Source organism: Camelina sativa, chromosome 8 (assembly GCF_000633955.1).
Source record: "Camelina sativa cultivar DH55 chromosome 8, Cs, whole genome shotgun sequence".
NCBI lineage: Eukaryota > Viridiplantae > Streptophyta > Magnoliopsida > Brassicales > Brassicaceae > Camelina > Camelina sativa.
This window is the reverse complement of record NC_025692.1, coordinates 3,640,565-3,663,343: the sequence shown is the minus strand read 5'-3', so window position 1 is coordinate 3,663,343 and position 22,779 is coordinate 3,640,565. Positions and strand designations below refer to the sequence as shown.

The 22,779-nt window shown below is 39.2% G+C and overlaps 6 protein-coding genes and 2 pseudogenes across 6 annotated transcripts; 5 read left to right on the top strand and 3 right to left on the bottom strand.

Moving 5' to 3' along the window:
* LOC104705994 (NADP-dependent alkenal double bond reductase P1-like) lies at window positions 465–2,828 on the top strand. Its single transcript, XM_010422104.2, has 5 exons — window positions 465–808; window positions 1,243–1,423; window positions 1,718–1,884; window positions 1,993–2,075; window positions 2,343–2,828. Exons 1-5 carry the CDS (start codon window positions 578–580, stop codon window positions 2,719–2,721), a joined length of 1,041 nt encoding a protein of 346 aa, XP_010420406.1. The 5' UTR covers window positions 465–577; the 3' UTR covers window positions 2,722–2,828.
* LOC104705992 (NADP-dependent alkenal double bond reductase P2-like) lies at window positions 4,053–6,090 on the top strand. The gene is made up of 5 exons (XM_010422103.2): window positions 4,053–4,410; window positions 4,616–4,796; window positions 5,008–5,174; window positions 5,272–5,354; window positions 5,595–6,090. The coding sequence occupies exons 1-5, from the start codon at window positions 4,183–4,185 to the stop codon at window positions 5,971–5,973; spliced, it is 1,038 nt and encodes a 345-aa protein (XP_010420405.1). The 5' UTR covers window positions 4,053–4,182; the 3' UTR covers window positions 5,974–6,090.
* On the top strand, window positions 6,571–8,643 carry LOC104705991 (annotated as a pseudogene).
* LOC104705990 (NADP-dependent alkenal double bond reductase P1-like) lies at window positions 8,733–10,771 on the top strand. Its single transcript, XM_010422102.2, has 5 exons — window positions 8,733–9,217; window positions 9,293–9,473; window positions 9,673–9,839; window positions 9,918–10,000; window positions 10,096–10,771. Exons 1-5 carry the CDS (start codon window positions 8,987–8,989, stop codon window positions 10,478–10,480), a joined length of 1,047 nt encoding a protein of 348 aa, XP_010420404.1. The 5' UTR covers window positions 8,733–8,986; the 3' UTR covers window positions 10,481–10,771.
* LOC104705987 lies at window positions 10,814–11,477 on the bottom strand. Its single transcript, XM_010422099.2, has one exon. The coding sequence runs from the start codon at window positions 11,342–11,344 to the stop codon at window positions 11,039–11,041; it is 306 nt and encodes a 101-aa protein (XP_010420401.1). The 5' UTR covers window positions 11,345–11,477; the 3' UTR covers window positions 10,814–11,038.
* Window positions 11,708–12,424, top strand: LOC104705988 (annotated as a pseudogene).
* LOC104705989 (ATPase family AAA domain-containing protein 3-B) lies at window positions 12,212–15,615 on the bottom strand. Its single transcript, XM_010422101.2, has 8 exons — window positions 15,280–15,615; window positions 14,928–15,023; window positions 14,543–14,653; window positions 14,143–14,452; window positions 13,763–13,853; window positions 13,335–13,665; window positions 13,018–13,166; window positions 12,212–12,928 (listed from the first exon to the last, which is right to left on the bottom strand). Exons 1-8 carry the CDS (start codon window positions 15,613–15,615, stop codon window positions 12,412–12,414), a joined length of 1,941 nt encoding a protein of 646 aa, XP_010420403.1. The 3' UTR covers window positions 12,212–12,411.
* LOC104705986 lies at window positions 20,964–22,271 on the bottom strand. Its single transcript, XM_010422098.1, has 2 exons — window positions 21,585–22,271; window positions 20,964–21,214 (listed from the first exon to the last, which is right to left on the bottom strand). Exons 1-2 carry the CDS (start codon window positions 22,194–22,196, stop codon window positions 21,056–21,058), a joined length of 771 nt encoding a protein of 256 aa, XP_010420400.1. The 5' UTR covers window positions 22,197–22,271; the 3' UTR covers window positions 20,964–21,055.

Genomic DNA, 22,779 nt, shown 5'->3' with positions numbered 1-22,779 from the left:
AAAAAAAAAAAAAAAAATCTATGAATGCTTTATTTTGCCAACTGAGATGACCAAACAAAATTTAGACAAATTTAATAGATGACCGACCAATAAACGAGGATAGTGACTGTGTTTGACCACAAAGGCACAAACGTTACGTATTTTTGGCCTTTTTCGGTTGGTTTAGTCCGCTTAAGTTTTACGAAACCGGAAAAAAATATCTTGGCATGTAAAATCCTTTTTCTTCCTTTTCAAATTTAATGGCTCCTATTGGCAACATTATAAAGAATCCTAGAAAATAAAATACAAAAATACAAAATTATGGAATAAAATTAAATTCTCACATTGAAAAAAAAAAAACAAAACAAATGTGAAAAAGAACGAAAAATGTGAAAGGATCCAAATTGTGAACATATTGACTGAAGAGCCCATATATATAAGCAGTGACGTCATAGTTGAAAAACATAATTTTATGTAACAACAACAGCTACAAGACGAGCGACAGAGAGAGAGGCCAACACTATAAAAAGCAGGCTCGGAAAGAAGAAGTTAGCCAATTATTATTGTACTCGACCGGAGAAATAAAATCATATCGGAGATGTCGACGGCGGCGAACAAGCAAGTGGTATTGAAAGAATACGTTAGCGGTTTTCCTAAGGAATCCGATTTCGATCTCACTACAGCCACCGTCGAATTTAAGGTTCCGGGAGGTTCTAACTCGGTTCTGGTTAAGAATCTCTACTTGTCATGCGATCCTTACATGCGTATTCGTATGAGCAAACCTGATCCCTCAACTGCTGCTCTCGCTCAAGCTTACGCTCCCGGTCAGGTACCCATCGACCAGACTCTCCCTCCGACTATATATATATATATTCAGATCTCCGGTCAAATTAGTATCCGATGATTATATTGTTCTTATTTGGTTTCGTTTGGTTTGCATGATTTGATTCGAGGTCGGTGAGATTATTATTATATGATTTTCTTTCCTCTTCTTTTGGATTTATAATTTGTTAATATTAATATTTTATTTGTTATAATATAATTTGACCAACCAACGGTTCTGTTTTTTGTTTTGTGTGTGTTGGATCGTTTCTGTAACTTATCTGGATGCATCTTGTTTTAGTTAATAAACTATATAACTGTATGTTATATAGAAACGGTCTTATCTTTTAGATTGGTGTTCTTGAAGACTCTGTTGAAGAATTTGTATATCTCTCGTGTTGACTGTTATTAAATTGTGTTTTGTTTTTTGTTTGTGTGCAGCCAATATTTGGGTATGGAGTGTCTAGAGTGATAGAATCTGGGCATCCAGATTACAAAAAAGGTGATTTACTTTGGGGTATTGTTGGATGGGAAGAGCACAGTGTCATCACTCCAATGACTCACATGCATTTTAAGATTCAACATACTGATGTTCCATTATCTTACTACACTGGACTTCTAGGTATGTTTATCTTGGCTTTTGCTCCTGGTTTTTGTAAGGAACCACTTGGTAACTGTAGAAAATAGTTCTTCTTGATACAGAGGTTATGAAGTTGAATGTCATAATTAACCATGTATAATAATAATAGTCTGTGGATGTCTGATAAACCTTAAAAGCGTTGTTTTGAAACATATATAGGAATGGAATTAGTTATGTCAACTTTTAAACATCAATCTAGAAGACTAGAGTTTCAACAGTTTGCTCTGTTTGTGTTTAATAATTTCACTCCTGATGGGTTTTGTCTGTTCCTGACAGGTATGCCTGGTATGACTGCTTATGCTGGGTTTTATGAAGTCTGTTCTCCAAAGGAAGGAGAGACAGTTTATGTCTCAGCTGCGTCGGGTGCAGTTGGTCAGCTTGTTGGGCAATTTGCTAAGATGATGGGTTGTTATGTTGTTGGAAGCGCCGGTACTACAGAAAAGGTCAGAAACTGAATATCATTTCCATATTTTTTGTTTCTTTATATATCTCTTGGTTATCCTTCAAGAGAATGATTAGCCCTTTTACTTTTTTTTTTGGGGATTTGTTAGGTTGATCTGCTCAAAACCAAGTTTGGGTTTGATGATGCATTTAACTACAAGGAAGAAGAAGACCTTAGTGCTGCCCTGAAAAGGTTCAGTAACTACTTAAATCTAAGCCTTTGTGTGTCTATAATTGTTAGGATTGGTTTTGCATGATAAAACGTAATTAACAGCTAAAGTAGAAACAAGAAAAATGGATAATAGCTTTAACACCATGATTCTACGTGTAAACCCACTTAATACCCTTCAAGAGAATGATTAACACCGAAACTATATCGAGCTAAAAAACCAGAAAACAATTTATCTTATCAATTGCTTTTTTACTAAGCTAAGAGAGATTCTCTTCTTTTCTTTTCCAGGTGTTTTCCCACAGGCATCGACATATATTTTGAGAACGTAGGAGGCAAGATGCTGGATGCGGTGCTCTTAAACATGAACCCACTCGGGCGTATCGCTGTCTGTGGAATGATCTCACAATACAATCTTGAAAACCAAGAAGGTGTACACAACCTATCCAACATAATCTACAAACGAATCCGCATTCAAGGCTTTGTAGTTCTTGATTTTTACGACAAATACTCAAAGTTCTTGGAGTTTGTGCTTCCGTGCATTAAAGAAGGGAAGATAACGTACGTGGAAGATGTAGTTGATGGTCTTGAGAAAGCTCCTGAAGCTCTTGTGGGACTTTTCCATGGTAAAAACGTTGGGAAACAAGTTGTTGTTATTGCTCACGACTGATTTACTTGTATATTTACCCAACAAAAATTTGTATGGGTGTTCGAACCCAAGTGTGAGTTTTTGGTTTATAAATATCAGTAATTGAAGTAAATTTATCATTTTTTTTTTTGGTTTGGAATCCTATTCTATGTGACTTGTTCATCAAATGTAAGAAACAATCCCCAACGCCTCCCACAAATCCAAAAAATGCCTGATACGAAGTTACAAACCAATGTTTTGTAGCTCTTGTAATAGGTTATGTTACCAAGTATGTGTGTTAATACATTAGCGAATACAGTTAGTGTTGCTATTTAATTTGTGCAATTTCTTTTCCTTTTTTATTAGAGAACATCGTACTCACAGATAGTCACAATCACATGGCTCTGATTTGGGAGCTAAGATACTGCTTTGTGGGTTTGGTGTGATACGTGTTTTGTCGCTGGTCTTCACATTCTCCATTGTGCCAAAGAGGCAAAGACAAAGGGACTCACTCTTGAGGAAATTAAAGTCAAATCTCTTAATAAAAATAGGTTTGTTCATTGCTTTACATGACTTTGATTCCTAATGTAAATATGTGAGGAAAATAAATAGTGTAGGTTCAGAGATAAGCATGTCTCCAAGTATAATCACAAATCTGCCGCGCTCAAGATGGAATCTCTCACATACACCATTAGGTTATGAAGAAATGTTACTTGAGAGGCTCTCTAACGCTCGAGCAAAACACATGTACGAAAATTCATGTTTTAAAAAATCTTTGTAATAAATTATGAACTAACACTATTATTAAATTTAGAATATTAAAAAACGAAAATTAAACTTCAAAAAAAAAAAAAAAATGTATAATGATGTTCCGAAGGTTCTCGTCTTTTCTAGTCGCATGTCCCAATCGGTGAGTGACATTTTTTTTTTGTTAAACCAATGATATGGACTATATTTTTTGTTTTTTCCAAAATATTATGATTTTCTTTATGAATGCTTTCGTTTTGCTTTTAATTTTCATCCACAAAACTAAATTCAGTTTATAAAAAGAGATTTTTCTAAGTGATATGATAAAAAAGTATACAACTACTAAAAAGAATGCCAATTAAAATTACCCAAATTTAACAAGCCGATTAAAAGTTACAAACGCGGATATTCACCGTGTTTGACCTCAGTGTCACGTTTCGAAGGTTCACACCAGTATTAAACAAAACAGTCCAAATTCGAATAAGTTTTTACATTAGTAATGCACAAACACGAACTCTTGTGAAATGGACAAATAAACGCACGAAAGAGAAAATATCCAAATTGCGAACAATATGTGATGAATAAAAAAACATAAGCAGTGACGTCATACTTGATATAAGAGAATGAGAGAGAGAGAGAGAGGCGCACTATAAAAAAGCAGGCGCATCCATGGACAGTCCAAGCAGGGAAGAAGAAAGAAGACGTAACAAAATTATTCAACTCAGAGAAGAAGAATTTAACTAACGAAACGAAACGATGACGGCGACGAACAACAAGCAGGTGACATTGCGAGACTACGTGAGTGGTTTCCCAAAGGAATCCGATTTCGATTTCACTACCTCCACCGTCGAACTTAGGGTTCCCGAAGGTACTAACTCTGTTCTCGTCAAGAATCTCTACTTGTCGTGCGATCCTTACATGCGTACTCGCATGGGCAAACCTAAACCCTCCACTGCTCTTGCTCAAGCCTACGCTCTCGGCCAGGTACGATTCCACGAGAATTTTCACTTTTTTATTCTCCGATTTGTGTATGCAAATCTCCGGTGAAATTCGAAATCTGGCTGATACTGTTTACAATAATTCGAATCCATATGATTAAGCTAGAAAGACAAGTTTATATGAACTTCAGATTAGTATTCTTGAAGATTCTGATTTTTGTTCCAATTTTTTGTTTTTGTTTTGTGTGCAGCCAATCTATGGGTATGGAGTGTCTAGAGTGATCGAATCTGGACATCCAGATTACAAAAAAGATGATTTACTTTGGGGTATTGTTGGATGGGAGGAGTACAGTGTTATCACTCCAGCTCCTCACATGCATTTCAAGATCCAACATACTGATGTTCCATTATCTTACTACACTGGACTTCTCGGTATGTTTATCTCTGCCTTGTTCCTTGTTTCAATTTTAAGATAAAAGTGCTTGTTTTATACAGGATTCAGGAAGTTGGATAAGTAGTTTTGTGGATTAAAAACGTTGTTTGAAAACGTAGGACTGGAATTAGTAGAAGACTAGAGTTTCAACAGTTTGGTTTGTTGATCTGTTTTTGATGGGTCGTTTTTTTTTTCCCCCGGTCATGACAGGTATGCCTGGTATGACTGCTTATGCTGGGTTTTATGAAATCTGTTCTCCAAAGGAAGGAGAGACAGTTTATGTCTCAGCTGCATCTGGTGCGGTTGGTCAGCTTGTGGGTCAATTTGCTAAGATGATGGGCTGTTATGTTGTTGGAAGCGCCGGTAGCAAAGAAAAGGTGAGAAACTGATCATCATTTCCTTATGTTTCTTGGTTCTCCTTCAAAGGGATGATTTACCCTCTAACTTCTTCTTTTTTTTTCCGGGATTTGTTAGGTTGATCTCCTAAAGACCAAGTTTGGGTTTGATGATGCATTTAACTACAAGGAAGAACCAGACCTTAGTGCCGCCCTGAAAAGGTTCAGTAACCACTTATTTCAAAGCTTTTTCATGTGTATAACTGCCTGGTTAGGATCTGTTGCAGTATAAAGCGGCATTTCACAACTAAAGTATAAACTAGAGACATTGTATGAAAGCATGAACACCATGATTCTACATGGAAAACAACCTTAATGTATTGGAAACCAATGAAAGTCCGAATTACAATCAACTGCTTTTTGACTAATCTAAGAGATATCCTCCTTTTTTTCTTTTTCCAGGTGTTTCCCTAAGGGCATTGACATATACTTTGAGAACGTAGGAGGCAAAATGCTAGACGCAGTGCTCTTAAACATGAACGTGCACGGACGTATCGCTGTCTGTGGAATGATCTCACAGTACAATCTTGAGAACCAGGAAGGTGTACACAACCTATCCAACATAATCTACAAACGAATCCGCATTCAAGGCTTTGCAGTGTTTGATTTCTATGACAAATACTCAAAGTTCTTGGAGTTTGTGCTTCCTCACATTAAAGAAGGAAAGATCACGTACGTTGAAGATGTAGCTGATGGATTGGAGAAAGGTCCTGAAGCTCTAGTGGGACTCTTCCATGGTAAGAACGTTGGAAAACAAGTTGTGGTTGTTGCTCGTGAGTAAAACTATATGGGAGATTGGGAGTAATGTTTATATTTATCCGACAAGGGTGTGTAATTTGTATGGTTTATGAATAATAATAATAATAATAGTAATAATGAAGTACATTTTAATATAATATCAGTTCGTTTGTTGTCGGTTCGAATCATATTCTATGTGACATGCATGTTCATCAAAAGAGGGTGTCGACCGAGTTTGAACACAATGTGTTCAATATTTTAGTAACCAAAAGAAGATTATGAGGATCAAAGCAAAGCAAGGCTGGATTGACGACCATTACAATGTTAGTATGTTACGTTTGAAGAAATCACTCAGATTTTGTGATGGTCGATTACAAGAGATCAGAAGTTAGCATAATAAATGTGAAAACGATGAGATATAACATCAAAGATTCAAAATGGAAATTAGAAGGTGTCGACAAAATTACGCCTTCATTTTTTTTTTTTTTTTTGTCGTCTGATTAAAAGGAAACAAGTCTGAAAGACACAAAAAAACGCAAATTACGCCTTAATTAAAAGATCCAAATTGTGAACAAATGTGACATAGGCAGTGACGTCATATTTTGATATCATGATCTTGTGGTCAGTGGTCACTATAAAAAAAAAACCAGCCGCGTCCCCGAGAGTCCAATGTAACAAATTTATCCAAGTCCAGAAGTTCAAATCGGAGAAAGAATTAACTAACGATGACGGCGACGAACAAGCAAGTGATATTCAAAGACTACGTGAGTGGTTTCCGTAAGGAATCTGATTTCGATTTCACTACCACCACCGTCGAAACTAGTGTTCCAGAAGGTTCTAACTCGGTCCTGGTGAAGAATCTCTTCTTGTCATGCGTATCCGTATGGGGAAACCTGATCCCTCCTCTGCTGCTCTTGCTCAAGCTTACGCTCCCGGTCAGGTACCCATTGACGAGAGACTCTACTTTTAGATTATATGCAAATCTCCGGTGAAGATGCGAATCGGATGATAATGTTTACTTTGTTTGCTAAGCTTTGCATGTTTTCCTTGAGATTATTTATGTGAATTCTCTTAATTTGGATATAAATATAAATATTTTATTTCGTGAACAGAGAAGTATTTATCTTATTATTAACTATAATAATATACTTGACAATTTGGTGTTCTTGAAGACATTGAGATGAAACTGTGTCTCTCTATGGGTTTGACTTTTTGCTATCTCTTGACTTGTTGTTCAATTTGTGTTTTCTGGTGCAGCCAATCAATGGGTATGGAGTGTCTAGAGTGATCGAATCTGGGCATCCGGATTACAATAAAGGAGACTTACTTTGGGGATTTGTTGGATGGGAGGAGTACAGTGTTATCACTCCAATGACTCACGTGCATTTCAAGATCCAACATACCGATGTTCCATTATCTTACTACACTGGACTTCTCGGTATGTTTATCCCGGCTTAATTTGCTTCTTGTTATTGAAGTGGGAACGTGGAATCACTTGGTAACTTAGCTTAGACAGATCATGAAGTTGAATGTTACAACCATGTAGGAGTATGCAATTATACTTTGTCGATATTTAAACTTCAATCGAGAAGACTATAGACTTTAAACTGTTTGGTTTGTTGATTTATGTTTGATATTTATTTTTCCTTGATGGGTTTTGTCTGGTCCTGGTAGGTATGCCTGGTATGACCGCATATGTTGGCTTTTATGAAATCTGTTCTCCAAAGAAAGGAGAGACAGTTTATGTCTCAGCTGCTTCTGGTGCGGTTGGTCAGCTTGTGGGACAATTTGCTAAGATGATGGGCTGTTATGTTGTTGGAAGCGCGGGTAGCAAAGAAAAGGTGAAAAACTGATCATCATTTCCATATTTTGTATCCTAATGTTTCTTGATTCCCCTACAAGAGAATGATTAGCTAGCCCTTTGAATTACTTACTTTTGGGGCTTTGTTAGGTTGATCTGCTCAAGACCAAGTTTGGGTTTGATGAGGCATTTAACTACAAGGAAGAACCAGACCTTAGTGCTGTCCTGAAAAGGTTGGTTACCACTTATTTTGATATCTGTAACTGTTATCAGTTGCTGAATAAAGCGGCAATTCGCAAAAGGAGAGAAATGGATATATAGAAGTAAGTATGATCATTCTACGTGGGAAAATGACATTATCTTCATTGATTGATATATCTAGGTGTTTTCCCAAAGGCATCGACATATACTTTCAGAACGTAGGAGGCAAAATGCTGGATGCAGTGCTCTTGAACATGAACGTGAAAGGGCGTATCGCTGTCTGCGGAATGATCTCACAGTACAATCTTGAGAACCAGGAAGGTGTACACAACCTATCCAACATAATCTACAAACGAATCCGCATTCAAGGCTTTGTAGTGTCTGATTTCTATGACAAATACTCGAAGTTCCTGGAGTTTGTGCTTCCACACATAAAAGAAGGGAAGATCACGTACGTAGAAGATGTAGCTGATGGGCTCGAGAAAGGTCCTGAAGCTCTTGTGGGACTCTTCCATGGTAAGAATGTTGGGAAACAAGTTGTCGTTGTTGCTCGTGAGTGAAAGTAAATTTAAAACTTAACTATACTTAAATCCAACCAGAGTTTGTGTGGGTGGCTTTTGTTCTATGGATAATAATTTTTATGGTTTTGAATCGAAATTCATGTCATTTGTTTCTAGTTTTAAAATAATATAAAAATTCCGCATTAGGTTCTTCTTTGCGTTTGGATTTGATTGTTGGTTTAGATATAGCAAGGGAGAGAGTTAATCTCCCACATTGTTTGCATCGCACATAATAGCGCAAGAAATCATGCCTATATACAGCTAAGTTTGGCTTCATTAGTTTTGCATTGCCACCAGATAGCAAAACATGTCTATACGAAAAAGTTTACTCCTGACCTGACGACAAATAAAAAGACTATCTCCACAACTTGTGGCTTTAATAACCGCACTAACTGTAGAGTCTGTACTCTGTAGAGCATTAGAGCTTATATAAGTAGTGAGAAATAAAGACGTTTTTAGGAACCAAAAATAAAACATATTCCCAACCAAAAAAAATGGCGACGGTGATCAACAAGCAAGTCTTATTACGTGATTACGTTACCGGTTTCGCAAACGAATCCGACCTTGTAATCACATCCACCAACGTCGATCTTAGGGTGCCGAAGGGATCTATGACGGCTTTGGTGAAGAATCTCTACTTGTCTTGCGATCCTTACATGAGAAATCGTATGAGAAAGCCTGATCCTTTGAGCCCTGCTACAGCTCAGTCCTTCACTCCCGGCATGGTAAAAAGCACTACCACTAGTTAGTTATAACTACATACAGTTTAAGTGAACTTATGTTGTGTTGTGTTTGTGCAGCCTATCTCAGGACTTGGAGTGTCTAAAGTGATAGATTCAGGGCACCCTGATTACAGAGAAGGTGACTTACTCTGGGGAGCAGTTGGATGGGAAGAGTACAGTGTTATTACCCCAATTCCTAATCTTCACTTCAAGATCCATCATACCAATTTTCCCTTATCTTACTACACCGGACTTCTTGGTATTGTTAATTCCACTTTCTCTATGTTTGCTAACAATCTATATTTGGTTGAATGAATTGTAACTCAAAAAAGTTTTATAACTAGATAATCATGGTGGTTAGAGTGTTGATCGTAATTGAAAGTATCATTAGTTTGAAACATCTATACTAACCTCCAATACCATCGTTGTAATTATTCACGTTCCTCTGTTCCTGACAGGTATGCCTGGTATGACTGCATATGTTGGTTTTTATGAGATCTGTGCTCCTAAGAAAGGAGAGACCGTGTTTGTGTCAGCTGCATCTGGTGCGGTTGGTCAGCTTGTTGGACAATTTGCTAAGATGATGGGTTGTTATGTTGTTGGAAGTGCCGGTAGCAAAGAAAAGGTATAACCTCTTGATTTAAATCCATTTCTTGATCGGATTAACAAATCCAGTCCCTTGATTTTTGTTGAGCTTCTTTAGGTTGATCTCCTCAAGAACAAGTTCGGATTCGATGATGCATTCAACTACAAGGAAGAGCATAATCTAGTTGCTGCCTTAAAGAGGTAAGTAAAGATTTGTTACATCCACAAAATAAGATCGAACTAATCGCATTTTAGTATGTCAACTAAACCTATTAAAAGATTCTCTCTTCTTCTAGGTGTTTCCCTCAAGGCATTGACATATACTTTGAGAACGTTGGAGGCAAAATGCTGGACGCAGTGATCCTAAACATGAGACCACACGGACGTATAGCTGCATGTGGGATGATCTCGCAGTACAATCTACAGAATCCGGAAGGCGTATATGGCCTCTCGCTCATCACATACAAACGAATCCGTATTGAAGGGTTTAACTGTTTTGATTACTTCCACAAGTACTCAGAATTCTTGGAGTTTGTGGTTCCGTATGTAAGAGAAGGGAAGATAACGTATGTGGAAGATGTTGCTGAAGGGTTAGAGAGTGCTCCTGCTGCTCTCGTTGGACTCTTTCACGGTAAGAACGTTGGGAAACAACTTGTCGTGGTTTCTCGTGATCTTGAATGAGAAAAATGAGAGTTTGTTCCGTTACTGATGGTGTCAACTGTTGTGTCCAAAGCCTGGATTAGTCTTTTGAAGTATATGTATTAGTGAAGTGTTTACAAAGGACATTAGTGGTGGTGTGGCCTTTTAGTTCATCGTGTTCATTTCTTCTGCATCAAGAGATCATGGTTTGAAACTTCGAATTGTCATTATGTAATAATGTTGGCCAAATTATGAAATAAATACACTTGTGTTATATGGTTTTTGTTACGGAATGAACAACTCATTCAGACGTGAAGTGGTTAACGTGATGATGTAAGCCTAATTTATCGAATTGTAACCGGAAGCATTTCGTCGAACACCTTAAATGCATTTTTTTTTCAATATAAACAAACTTGCCTGACACACGCTTGGTTGGCCAAACCAATAATACAAAAGAAAACGCAGAGTTTCGTAACAACAACAAACCAAACGGCAAAAAATCAGAAAACATTTGGAACGCGTCTGTGTTTTTGCGTTTTTGTTCAATCCATTTCTGATATATAGAGAGTCAAACAAATACTCTCACTGTTCCTTACATTCTTATTTGTCGAATTCCCAAATGACTCCTCCATCTTCTTTGACTTTTTTGTTGATCCAAGCTTCAATAACCATACCAGCACCGATCCCACCAAGGATGAAACTTCCGTAGTAGGCAAGAGCTCTCGGCCATGGCTTTCTCGGGAGGAAGTAAGCTTCGTATTTCTCTTCAAGTCCTCTCGGCATTTGTTTTCTCGCTCTCGTCACCGTTTTCACACCACCACCATTTGGTTTCTTCTTCTTCTCATTCTCATTCTCAATCCCCCACTCTTCTCCTTTCCATGGATCCTTCGCTTCTTCACTTGCCATTTTGTTTTGGATCACCCAATTCAATTGCCCTGAGAAATCTCTCAATTTCAGCTTCAGCTGGATCAACAGATGTGATCTAGATAGTGTGAATTAGGTCGTAGTGTCTGTCACCACCACCTCTTTAGAAATTTTTATTACAAAATAAAAAAAGTTAAGGCCTAATCAAAGCTCCTAGAGGCCCACTAAAGCCCATTTTAGACCCAGTTAGTTTTGTTCTTCTGCTCTTTCGCTGACTCTTATCACTTTGGTAGGCACATTTTCATCGAACAACGTGTTGCAAGTGCTGGTGTTTCACAAAATCTGGTTATCGAATCTGTGACAATTTCTCGTTTCTTTAGATCAGATTTTGCAGATCGGGTTTTGGTTTTTACTCATCAGGTACTATCAATATATTTTCGCTTATGGGAATCTGATTGTAGATTCAGCAATAATTAGGCATGGAATCAGAATTGACACTTCATGAAGGTGGGTGCCATTGTGGAAAAATCAAATGGAGAGTCAAGAGCGTCGACGAGTGTAGTGGCTTGGAGCTGCAACTGCACAGATTGTTCTATGAGAGGCAATGTTCATTTCATTGTTCCTTCAAGCAACTTTGAGCTTCTTGATGATTCCAGTGACTTCATTACTACTTACACTTTTGGGACTCACACGGCCAAGCATACTTTCTGCAAGGTCTGTGGGATCACTTCGTTTTACATCACCAGGTCTAACCCCGATGGGGTAGCTGTCACGGTAAAGTGTGTCAAGTCGGGGACACTGGATCACGTTGAGGTTAAAAGCTATGATGGTCAGAACTGGGAAATGTCCCACAAAAAGACCGGTATTGCCTCGTTTTCCAAAGAGTGATATGATAAGAGATCAACTCAAGATTGTAATGGCCAAGAAGAAAAGAATCTAAAGCAGTCATCAAAATCTCACCCTTTAGAATCACAGGGAGAAACAATTTGGAAAACTAGAAAAGCTTTTTTTGCCTAAACCCTTCTGAGAATAATGGTCAGGGTATTGAGTTTCGACTTGTTCAAATCTACATATGTAGACACCTGTGTTCATGATAAGTTTATATGATTTCATTTCTTGCTACCTGTATCGTTTCCAGCTAGTTTTTTTCTCTGTTGATGCTCCGCGACTTTGTAATCAATGACCTCTCTGAAACGCTCTGCATCCAATAAGCAGTCTGCGCTTCCATAAACAGCAGCTTGAACGCTCGCCATCAATTTCGCGATTTCTCTACCCGAAAACCCTTTTGTTTTGGCGGCAGCTTCCTTCAGGAGATCCTCGGTAATGCCTTTTATCTCAATCTTCTGCTGCTCTTTTTTGAAAAGGCTTTGGAGCAAACCCGGTTTTTTTAGATTAACCTTAGATATGTACTTGTCTAGGTAGAGGTTTAGAAGCTTGTAGCGCTCTTCTTCTCCAGGCAAGGGAAACTCAAGAGTCTCATCGATACGGTCAGACACTGCAGAGTCTAGATCACCAGGTCTGTTTGTGGCAAGCGCTAGGACTATATCTTTGGACTGGTCACCCGTGCGGAAGAGAAGTGCATTTAGTGCACTCCTTTGGGCTTCGCTCATGTATGTTTTGTTCCGCCTATAAATTTTGCAATCAAATAAACACATTAATAACTACAGCCCATGCTTTAAAGATGAATTATCATCAGCATCAGATTTGGGACTTACTCGCACAGAAATGCATCGGCTTCATCGATGAAGAGCAACAAGCCTCTCTTAGATTTTTTGGACCAGTCAAACAGTTGGTGTATCTTTGTAACAGCCTGAGCTCCTAGTGGAGCAACATCTCCACCCGTCATCAACGCATAATCTAGACCCTGAAAGATACCAAATCAAGGAAGAGTAATTATCTAAGTAACAAGCCTAAGATTCTGCAATTTTAATGCCCATGAGTAACCTAAAACTAAGATCTCAATTTGAAGAATGCATCTATTCTCAATGCTGATAAAACAATTATAAGCATTAGAAACTGAGAGAACACATACAGATTTACGAGCCAGTTCTCGCGCAGCCATTGTCTTCCCTGTTCCTGGTGGACCGTAGAAAAGCATATTTCGGAAAGGTGCTTGGTGGGCTTTTGTGTTGGCAGTTGCATTAGCTAGCTGTTCGATTCTCTTCTGAAGAGATTGATGCAGAATAACATCACCAAACCCCTCTCCACTTTTGGATGTAGACTCCTTAGCACCACCCCGCAACGTGGAAAAGGCACGAATAACCGAACCAGACCAAGGGTACTTTCCTCTCGATGATTCTCTAATTAGAGAAGGTTGTCCTAATATTCTATCAACGTAGCTCCAGATAACCTTGGCACCTTCTCTGCAACAAGCAGTCTATATGATGACTAAGTTCTCAACCATTATCGACAAGAAGAAATCATGGCTGGCATTTTTTGTACCATTTTTAGTATATTTACCTCGTTGTGTAGATCCCAGCTGCAAGAGCGGTGAGACCTCCAACAGCAACAACCAGCTTATTTTGATCCGTTAGAATGGTACGCAAGCCCCCTAGGAAGTGGAAAAAGAGTCAACCATTTATTGAAAAAGGTAATCATAAAAGTTTTTGCTTAGGACATCCAAAGACAGCCCAAAAGAATGAAAAAAAAAAAAAAAACACCTATAGATGGAGAAGGTCACACGTCCATTTGACTCACATTTTACCTATTAGACTCTAATATTTGATGTAGTGAGTAGTTAATTAATCAGTCAAAACGCTAAGGTAAAACTGCCAAAGAGAAGTTTCCATAAAAAAATAATAAAAACGATAGAGAGATAATATTTGTCACTGATGTCAGACCTCCAATATGATCGAAGGTAGTATTTATGGCAGAAACCCATTTCTCTCTTTCTGCATTTGCACGATCAACAAGCATTCTCCTGTTTACATCTTCAGAAAGCTTCGATTCACGGGCTCTCCCTTCAGCTTCTGCCATTGCTTTGACCCTGATTGTCTCACGTTCAATCTCAGCTTTCTCCCTCTCTGTTTGTCGTCTCTGTGCTTGAATCTCCTCCTCAGTAGCTCGTCGAGCTACTTCCCGCCTAATTGCTGATTCTTCTTGCATTTTCACAAGTTCTTGATTTCTTGTTCTCTGGGCCTCATTCTCAGCCTGTAACAAGACACACGTCATAAGTTGTTAGAAATAATAGGAGTTCTAATTGTTAAATAATAAATAAAAAGTATATGTAAAATCGCATGCCTGCATCCTTTTTCTTGCTAGCTCATCTTCATAGCGAGCCATCTGTGATTTTGTTTGTGCTTGGTGCTGAGCAAGTTTCTTCTGTTCCTCGTATATCACCCTTTGCCTCTCCTGCGAAATGGAAAATGTCAGGAACATAACTTTGCTACCAAGAACCTTTAAAGTAAAATATTGAGTGCTGCAGCAAACAGTAACAGCAATTGATTTGGTTACAACGCAGCAGCTGCAAAGTTAATTTTGGTAGGTAACCAGAGAGTTATATATACACTCTAATAGTAACTTGAACATATATTCGTCTAGAGAAAGCCTAAGTAGGTACAACCTAATCAAACCATGTAGTCAAAATATACTGACAATTAACTTAAATATAGTAAGTTGAACTCACAGCTTCAGCTTGGGATTGCAAAGCTTTAAACTCTTGCGCCTTAGCAGTAAACTCAGCTTGCCTCGTCTCTTCTTGTGTCTTGATACTTTCAAATACCTACCGTAAACCAAAAATTCATCAAATGATAAGGCCAAAGCATAACTGACAAACACATAAGACAACACTTTCTAACATCCATCCCAGAATTCTAGTACAGAAAACTCTTTAGCTCAAACCTATCTTCCATAAGCTTCATCATACAAATTACAAACTACCTCAGCCATAAAACACAACTCTTATCTACTTGAGAATCTTTCGTTAGATCTAAGTATATCCCTCTACAAATTACAGCATTGGGTTATTTCTTAAGGACCTTTTTAGCATGAGCTGAGTTGTTAATCCCCTTCAAGGCCTTAGCTCCACGCTCCAACGCTTCAGGATCAAACCCAGCCGAGCTCGTTCTCGGATTATTGTTTCGAACCCGTGGAGGAGCATCAGATTCTTCGCCGGCAACAGACGGTTCTTTCCCAGATTCCGAAGCCGGCTGCGGAGTAGTAGAACCTTGCTGCTGAGGAATCGAAGGAGACGGAGAAGTTGATGAGAAGCCAGAGAAGGTGAAAGGTCCATCAGCAGCGGCGAATTTAGACGGCGCGAGAGAAGCGGAGGCAGCTAGGGCTGAGATTACACCCATCACACATTTCTGAGCCATTTTGTTTGTTCCCGAAAGCGAATCTACAAGGGGATTGAGAAATAATAAAGACTAGGGTTCTTTCTTCCCGGAGTAAAAGAGGATTTAAGAGGAAGAGATTGGCTTGATGAACAAGAAATTCGAAGCCATAGAAATGGAGGCAGAGTAGATTTTTTGCCCAGGGTTTGGGGTTTAGGGTTTTTTTAGGACTCTGCCCAAAGGAAAACAAATTTCATAAGATTTTAGATCTCGGGTCGGTTTTACCCAAATAATCTGGATATTTGACCCGAAAACCCGAATCGTTTCTCGAAAGATGTACGTTGTGGCCTCTTTACAAACATCAATTATAAATTTGTTTGTTTTTTTATATATCTTTAATGCTAAAAAATTATATTTTTCCAATATATTTTATACGATTTTTAGAAAATATTTATTTTGAATTTATATTCTTAATCAATAAAAATAATAGTAAGTTAATTTAATAAAATTTATTTGTATATGTAAAACTTGTTAGCCTACCTTTAAATTGAATTTAAGAAAAAAAATCTGAATTAGTATACATGCAGTTGATTTTTTTTTGAATAGATATTATAATGGAAATGTTAAATTTAGTAACTCATACTTGAATTACTCTAGTATGGAAAAAGAAGTGACTTTGGTAGATGCAGGGTCATCATTTCCGGATGCTGGTTTGGCTTCACAGTTCACTGACTCTGATGCTATGCAATCTGCTTCAACCGAAGTGACCCATGGTGAAACTCTTGTACCGGCAAATGCGATAGGTCCGATAATGGCTCCGCAAGACTCGATAGCAGCAGGGAAAATTTCAGAAGAGAGCACTGATCAGTTGATGGAAGAGGCCGAGATAGAGGTTGAGGACAAAACGGTTGGTGATCCAGAGCAGCAGGCTGATGGATACATGGATAATTCGGTGGAAGAGCCTACTTTGGATCCCGCCATGGTCATTGCAAATATTGGGGGAGAGGCAGCAGATTCAGGGAATGGTCCCATGGATATGAAAATCGACACAAGTACAGCTCTTGTTGTGGCTCCACAAGTGGAGAAGGCCAACAAGGTGCAGCCTCCTTTGGCTCTCAAAGGCGCTGCTTCCAGGAAGTTGAGTGTGTACTTGCGTACAACACCAAGGAAACGCCCTGTCCCTAAAGAAGCTGGGGAAGGAGCAAACCCGAGGAACCAAGAACAGGAGAAGGGCCCAACTGGTGGAGCAAAGCCACCCAAATCAACCATGGATAAATGAAGATTTTAAGTTGGAGATGTCAAGGACTCGGGAATAAAGCAACTATTGGGTATCTTAGGGATTTGTGGGGGAAGCATAGACCTGACTTTTTATTTTTATCTGAAACTAGGCAACCTTTATCTGTCTTAGAGCCTTTTGTTGGTCATTTTGTTTTTTCAGATTTAAAAACGGTTGATCCTATCGGATGTAGTGGCGGTTTGGCCTTATTTTATAATAATATTTATGATGTTTCTATTTTATTTGAGTCAAATCGCTTGATTGATCTGAAACTTACTTATAAAGGTCATGTTATTTATTTTACCTTTATTTATGGTGACCCGGTTCCAACGAACCGAGATATTGTGTGGGAACGGTTAACACGGATTGGCTTATCTTGAGATTCCCCTTGGTTTCTTATAGGTGATTTTAATGAGTTAAAAGGAAACCACGAAAAGCGAGACGGAAAGCTCCGTCATGCATCTTCTTTTGTGAGTTTTAACACAATGATTCGACATTGTGGATTACTAGAGTTTCCTGCGGTTGGAGATAGCTTGTCTTGGCATGGTTGGCGGGATAAGAAGCCAATTCGTTGTCGTCTTGACAGAGCTCTAGCCAATGAGAAGCTCCATGACTTATTTAGGGATGCGTTTACAGAGTATTTACGATGATAGCCTCGGACCATAAACCGGTTTTAGCTTCTCTAAAGGATAAAGTCCGGCGAGGGAGGAGCGTTTTTTGGTTTGACCGACGATGGATTGAGAAAGAGGGCTTCTTTGGAGCCATATCAGAGGGTTGGGCCTCTGGGGAGACAGGGGTAACTGGGAATTTAATGGACAAAATAATAAAGTGTCGCCAAGCAATTTCCCGATGGCGGAAAGCGCAGGCCCCGTTTGGCTGGGAAACGATTGAGGACTTAAAATCTCACTTAGCAACTGCCCAGGCGGATTACTCTGTTTCTGTGGAGGTTATTTCGGAATTTAATTGGAAGCTGCGTGAAGCCTATCGGGATGAAGAGATCTACTGGTATCAGAAATACAAGTTACTTTCATGCCCAGACTAAATTAAGAAGAGCTAAAAATCGTATTGTCGGGCTGCATGATGAGTCCGGGCGTTGGACCACGGAGGAGACTCAGGTGCAGGATATTGCAGTTTCTTATTTTCAAGAGGTTTTCACATCCACAGATCCCTTAGATATTGAGGAATCGTTGGGAGAAATAAGCACGTCTATCACGGGTGAGATTAATGAGACACTGACTCAACCAGTCACAGAACAAGAAATCAAAGAGGCTCTGTTTATGATGCATCCTAATAAAGATCTTGGACCGGACGGTATGACGGCCCATTTTTATCAGCGTGCTTGGGACACGGTTAAGGCTGATCTAAAGCTTTCAGTAGATTCCTTCTTTCAGGATGATAGCTTTGACAGACGCCTAAATAGGACAAATATTTGTCTTATTCCAAAAGTGGATAAACCAACCCGGATGTCTGAATGGCGCCCAATTAGTTTATGTAATGTTGGGTACAAGATTATTTCGAAGATCTTATGCCAGCGACTACGTAAGTTTTTGCCAGCATTGATTTCTGAAACACAATCGGCATTTGTAGAAGGACGTTTGATCTCGGATAATATTTTGATTGCTCAGGAGATGTTTCACGGACTCCGCACCAAACCTTCATGCAAGGGTAAGTTCATGGCAATCAAAACAGATATGAGCAAGGCTTATGATCGGGTAGAATGGTCTTTTGTTGAACATTTGATGCGGAAATTTGGCTCTTGTGACAAATGGATTTCTTGGATCATGTGGTGCATGACATCAGTTGAATATAGTGTCCTATTAAATGGTCAATCACAAGGATCCATAATTCCATCTAGAGGGCTCCGTCAGGGAGACCCCTTGTCACCTTATCTTTTTATCCTTTGTACTGAGGTTCTTATTGCAAATCTACGAAAAGCGGAAATGTCTAAACTTACTACGGGTATTAAGGTCTCCACTGCTTGTCCGACGATCTCTCATTTATTGTTTGCAGATGACAGTCTGTTTTTCTGTCGATTTACGAAGGAGCAGTGTGAAGTTATTTTGGGGATTCTGAGACAATATGAACGGATTTCTGGACAGCGGATAAACTTTCAGAAATCTTCGGTTCAATTTGGACATACAATAGATGCGGATGTACATGAGGATTTAAAAGGCATTTTGGGTATTACCACTTTGGGTGGTATGAGCTCATACTTGGGAATCCCGGAAAGTCTTGGTGGGTCGAAAACCAAAATATTTTCCTTTATCCAGGATCGGTTGGAAAAACGAGCTGGTGGATGGCCGACTAGGTTACTGTCTCGGGGAGGGAAAGAGGTCATGATCAAATCGGTTACGACCGCTGTTCCTACCTTTGTTATGTCTTGTTTTCGAATCCCAAAAACTGTTACACGAAAACTTACTAGTGCAATCTCCAACTTTTGGTGGAGTTCTTCAAGGGAAACACGGGGTTTACATTGGATCGCTTGGGACAGGTTGTGTGTTAATAAAAGGGAGGGAGGCTTGGGCTTTAGGTGTCTGGATGATTTTAATACCGCATTGCTGACTAAGAAACTTTGGCGGTTGATTTATGTCCGAGATTCTTTATTTGCAAAGGTTTTCAAAGGACGATATTATAGGCATTCTAATCCATTGGATCCAATTAAATCTTATTCTCCATCTTATGGATGGCGAAGTATGATTTCTGCTCGCTCTCTGGTGAACAAAGGACTCATTAAACGGGTCGGATCTGGGGCTTCCATTTCAGTATGGTCTAACCCCTGGATTCCTGCTCAATCCCCGAGACCAGCATTGCGTTCAGGATTGCCAATCGATCCAACGCTTAGAGTTGAAACTTTCATTGACAGGACTTCACATTCCTGGAGCTTGGCGTTGCTTTCGGCTTTTTTCGAGCCGGAGGATGTAGCCCTTATATGTGCTTTACCCCTTGGCAATCTTACTACTCCAGATAGCTTGGGTTGGCATTTGACAAAAACCGGTGTTTATACTGTTAAATCAGGATATCAAGATTTGCGCCAGAAACTGGAGAGTGATTCCCCTATTTTCGGCCCTACTATTATTCCTCTACAGGCATTTGTCTGGCAGATTCGGTGTCCACCGAAGCTCAGACACTTTTTGTGGTAAGCTATTACGGGTTGTATGGCGACAACAGCTAATCGACGACGTCGTGGACTAAGTTGTGACATGGAATGTGTGATTTGTGGAGGGGTGGAGGAGACAGTCAACCATGCTCTCTTCTTATGTCCTCCAGCTCAGCAGGTTTGGGGTTTGTCCCACTTCGCGACATCTTCGGGTTGCTTTCCCTCGAATTCTGCCTATGATAATATGGACTCATTATTTTGGAGGTTTCAGGACATTCCTTCGGTAGAAGTGTTTCCGTGGATTTTATGGTATATCTGGAAGGCTCGCAATGATAAATTATTTAGCAATTTGGACTCCAATCCGGTAGCAATCTTACGGATAGCGGAAGAGGAATCAAAGCTTTGGTCCTCAGCTCAGGAAGAACCCCTAGGATCTTTCCCTCAAAGTGACTCTCGACCCCTATCCAGGTTTATGGCTCAGACTTGTGACGCGGTTCACGGTTATGGGTCTAGTCATCGATGCTTTGTAGATGGATCTTGGAAGGTGACTGACCAGTTTATGGGTAAAGGATGGTATTGCATTTCTCCTGAGGGAGAATCTCCCGCTATGGGTGCATCTAATTCCCGCTGTAGCTTATCACCTCTCCATGCAGAAGTGGAAGCTCTAATCTGAGCAATGAGATATATGATTGGTGCGGATAATGAGAAAGTAGTTTTTCTCACAGACTGTTCTGATTTGGTGAAGATGGTTTCTTCGCCTTTCGAGTGGTCTGCTTTCAAGACATATCTAGACACGATTGAAGAAGATAAGGATGAATTCCTTTCATTCTCTGTTGTTCAGATTCCCAGATCACAAAATAGTAGAGCGGACAAGCTGGCGCATATAGCTAGAGTGAAGTCGCTTCCAATTACCTATATGAACAATTTTCCGTCTAATTGGCTCGTTTGAGCTAATTTTTATACTCTGCTGGGAAAAAAAAAACTTGAATTGAATGTTACAATATAAAGTTAGCTTTTTTTTTTTTGACGTTTCTTTTACATGTATAGACTATAACAAGAGAATACTATTATTACACAGGTGTTATCCGCGCCATGTGCATTGTTGAAGTTCACATGCCGATCAGACCTATTAATATCACGGGAATAAAAATCACGAGTAAAGTCAACATTGACCCCTCAGGAGTGCTAGGAGAATCTGATTTTGGTATGGGAGTCGTACTGCTGGCTGGAGGAGGAGCGGTAAGGGTATAAGCTGGAGGAGTACTATTTTGATCATTATTGTGGTCACTATTGTTGTGACTGCTAGGACAAGAAATGAAGGGTGAAGTATGATTATTTTGAGGAGAATCATCATAGATAGTACTTGAAGATTGTAGTATACCGTCGATTCCATGACATTTGATAGACCCTAAGCTACAAATGTTGCGGCTTATAATCTTGACATTGTTGAGGAAGTAGTTTGATCGTCCACCATTGGAGATCTTGAGGGCGTAATGTGGTAAAGAGGAAGGAACCATGGAGCCATTGGGGATGAGATTGAGGTGCTCGAAAAGAAGAGGAGAAGGGATCGAGTGGCGANCTGCTGGCTGGAGGAGGAGCGGTAAGGGTATAAGCTGGAGGAGTACTATTTTGATCATTATTGTGGTCACTATTGTTGTGACTGTTGTGGTCACTATTGTTGTGACTGCTAGGACAAGAAATGAAGGGTGAAGTATGATTATTTTGTGGAGAATCATCGTAGATAGTACTTGAAGATTGTAGTATACCGTCGATTCCATGACATTTGATAGACCCTAAGCTACAAATGTTGCGGCTTATAATCTTGACATTGTTGAGGAAGTAGTTTGATCGTCCACCATTGGAGATCTTGAGGGCGTAATGTGGTAAAGAGGAAGGAACCATGGAGCCATTGGGGATGAGATTGAGGTGCTCGAAAAGAAGAGGAGAAGGGATCGAGTGGCGAAGCAAGAACTCGGAAACCGAATCTTGTTGAATAATGTTTGACTTGGAAAGGGTTTTATCCTTTGGCATCAAGAATGTGACATTGGCTAATAATCGAGGGTTTACGGATTGTAACATGTTAATGAGCATGACAAAAGAGAAGTAGTCTGCTTTCTCCATTTCTTCGATGGCGATAGAAAGCTCATGGTTGTCCCGCTCATGAGGACTCTTTTGGGCTCTTGTTGATGATGTTACGATGATGACTAACAATATGCAGAAGGTTATCACATGACTTTGAATAGCTCTCATTTTTTTTGAAAAGAATCTTTCTTGTTTCTTTTGAGGGTATTTTTGGAGATTAGATTAGTGGTCGGGACACTTAGATATAACCTCTCATAGTTATGTGAAGAATTTTGGTAGGTGATAGATAAGGTTTAGCTATGGACATGCGTGTGTTGTTTTCCACCAAATTGAGTGGTCATCAGGTCATGGTATCCGCATGGTGAGCGAGTTTAATTTGTAGATAGTTTGTTCAGCTATTAATATGTGATATATACTGTGAATAATACTATAAATTACTAGAACATAACTTTGTTATCCAATTTCCTAATTCTAATCAATAATCACTAACAAGTAACAATTTTATAATTTTTGGTTAGTATTGGTGATGTTTTTTTTCTTTCTGGTGAGATCTATCAAACGACATGCTTCCAATCTCAGATACATAGAAGATTCTTGTTCAAAAAGTATTCACGTTCACGTACGCTAAATATTGTAGATAAGGATTCACATTCCCACATGGTTGTCACGTGGAGTCATGGAGGTTGAAGACCACGTCTAAAAGTTGTTCTAACTATTAAATTTGTCAATAATGTAATTCCCTTAATCTCTT

Bases quoted from the DNA above. Each gene is read 5' to 3' on its own strand.
- LOC104705986 (XM_010422098.1), bottom strand. From the start codon at position 22,196: ATGAGAGCTATTCAAAGTCATGTGATAACCTTCTGCATATTGTTAGTC. The intron at 21,215-21,584 runs AATGATCAAAAT...AATAATGATCAA, and splicing joins ACAACAATAGTGACCACAAT to AATAGTACTCCTCCAGCTTA.
- LOC104705987 (XM_010422099.2), bottom strand. From the start codon at position 11,344: ATGGCAAGTGAAGAAGCGAAGGATCCATGGAAAGGAGAAGAGTGGGGG.
- LOC104705992 (XM_010422103.2), top strand. From the start codon at position 4,183: ATGACGGCGACGAACAACAAGCAGGTGACATTGCGAGACTACGTGAGT. The intron at 4,797-5,007 runs GTATGTTTATCT...CGGTCATGACAG, and splicing joins TTACTACACTGGACTTCTCG to GTATGCCTGGTATGACTGCT. The intron at 5,355-5,594 runs GTTCAGTAACCA...TTCTTTTTCCAG, and splicing joins CTTAGTGCCGCCCTGAAAAG to GTGTTTCCCTAAGGGCATTG.
- LOC104705994 (XM_010422104.2), top strand. From the start codon at position 578: ATGTCGACGGCGGCGAACAAGCAAGTGGTATTGAAAGAATACGTTAGC. The intron at 809-1,242 runs GTACCCATCGAC...GTTTGTGTGCAG, and splicing joins AAGCTTACGCTCCCGGTCAG to CCAATATTTGGGTATGGAGT. The intron at 2,076-2,342 runs GTTCAGTAACTA...TTTCTTTTCCAG, and splicing joins CTTAGTGCTGCCCTGAAAAG to GTGTTTTCCCACAGGCATCG.
- LOC104705989 (XM_010422101.2), bottom strand. From the start codon at position 15,615: ATGGCTCAGAAATGTGTGATGGGTGTAATCTCAGCCCTAGCTGCCTCC. The intron at 13,854-14,142 runs GTCTGACATCAG...TCCACTTCCTAG, and splicing joins TACCTTCGATCATATTGGAG to GGGGCTTGCGTACCATTCTA. The intron at 12,929-13,017 runs GTAAGTCCCAAA...CAAAATTTATAG, and splicing joins GCCGATGCATTTCTGTGCGA to GCGGAACAAAACATACATGA.
- LOC104705990 (XM_010422102.2), top strand. From the start codon at position 8,987: ATGGCGACGGTGATCAACAAGCAAGTCTTATTACGTGATTACGTTACC. The intron at 9,218-9,292 runs GTAAAAAGCACT...GTGTTTGTGCAG, and splicing joins AGTCCTTCACTCCCGGCATG to CCTATCTCAGGACTTGGAGT. The intron at 9,840-9,917 runs GTATAACCTCTT...GAGCTTCTTTAG, and splicing joins GTGCCGGTAGCAAAGAAAAG to GTTGATCTCCTCAAGAACAA.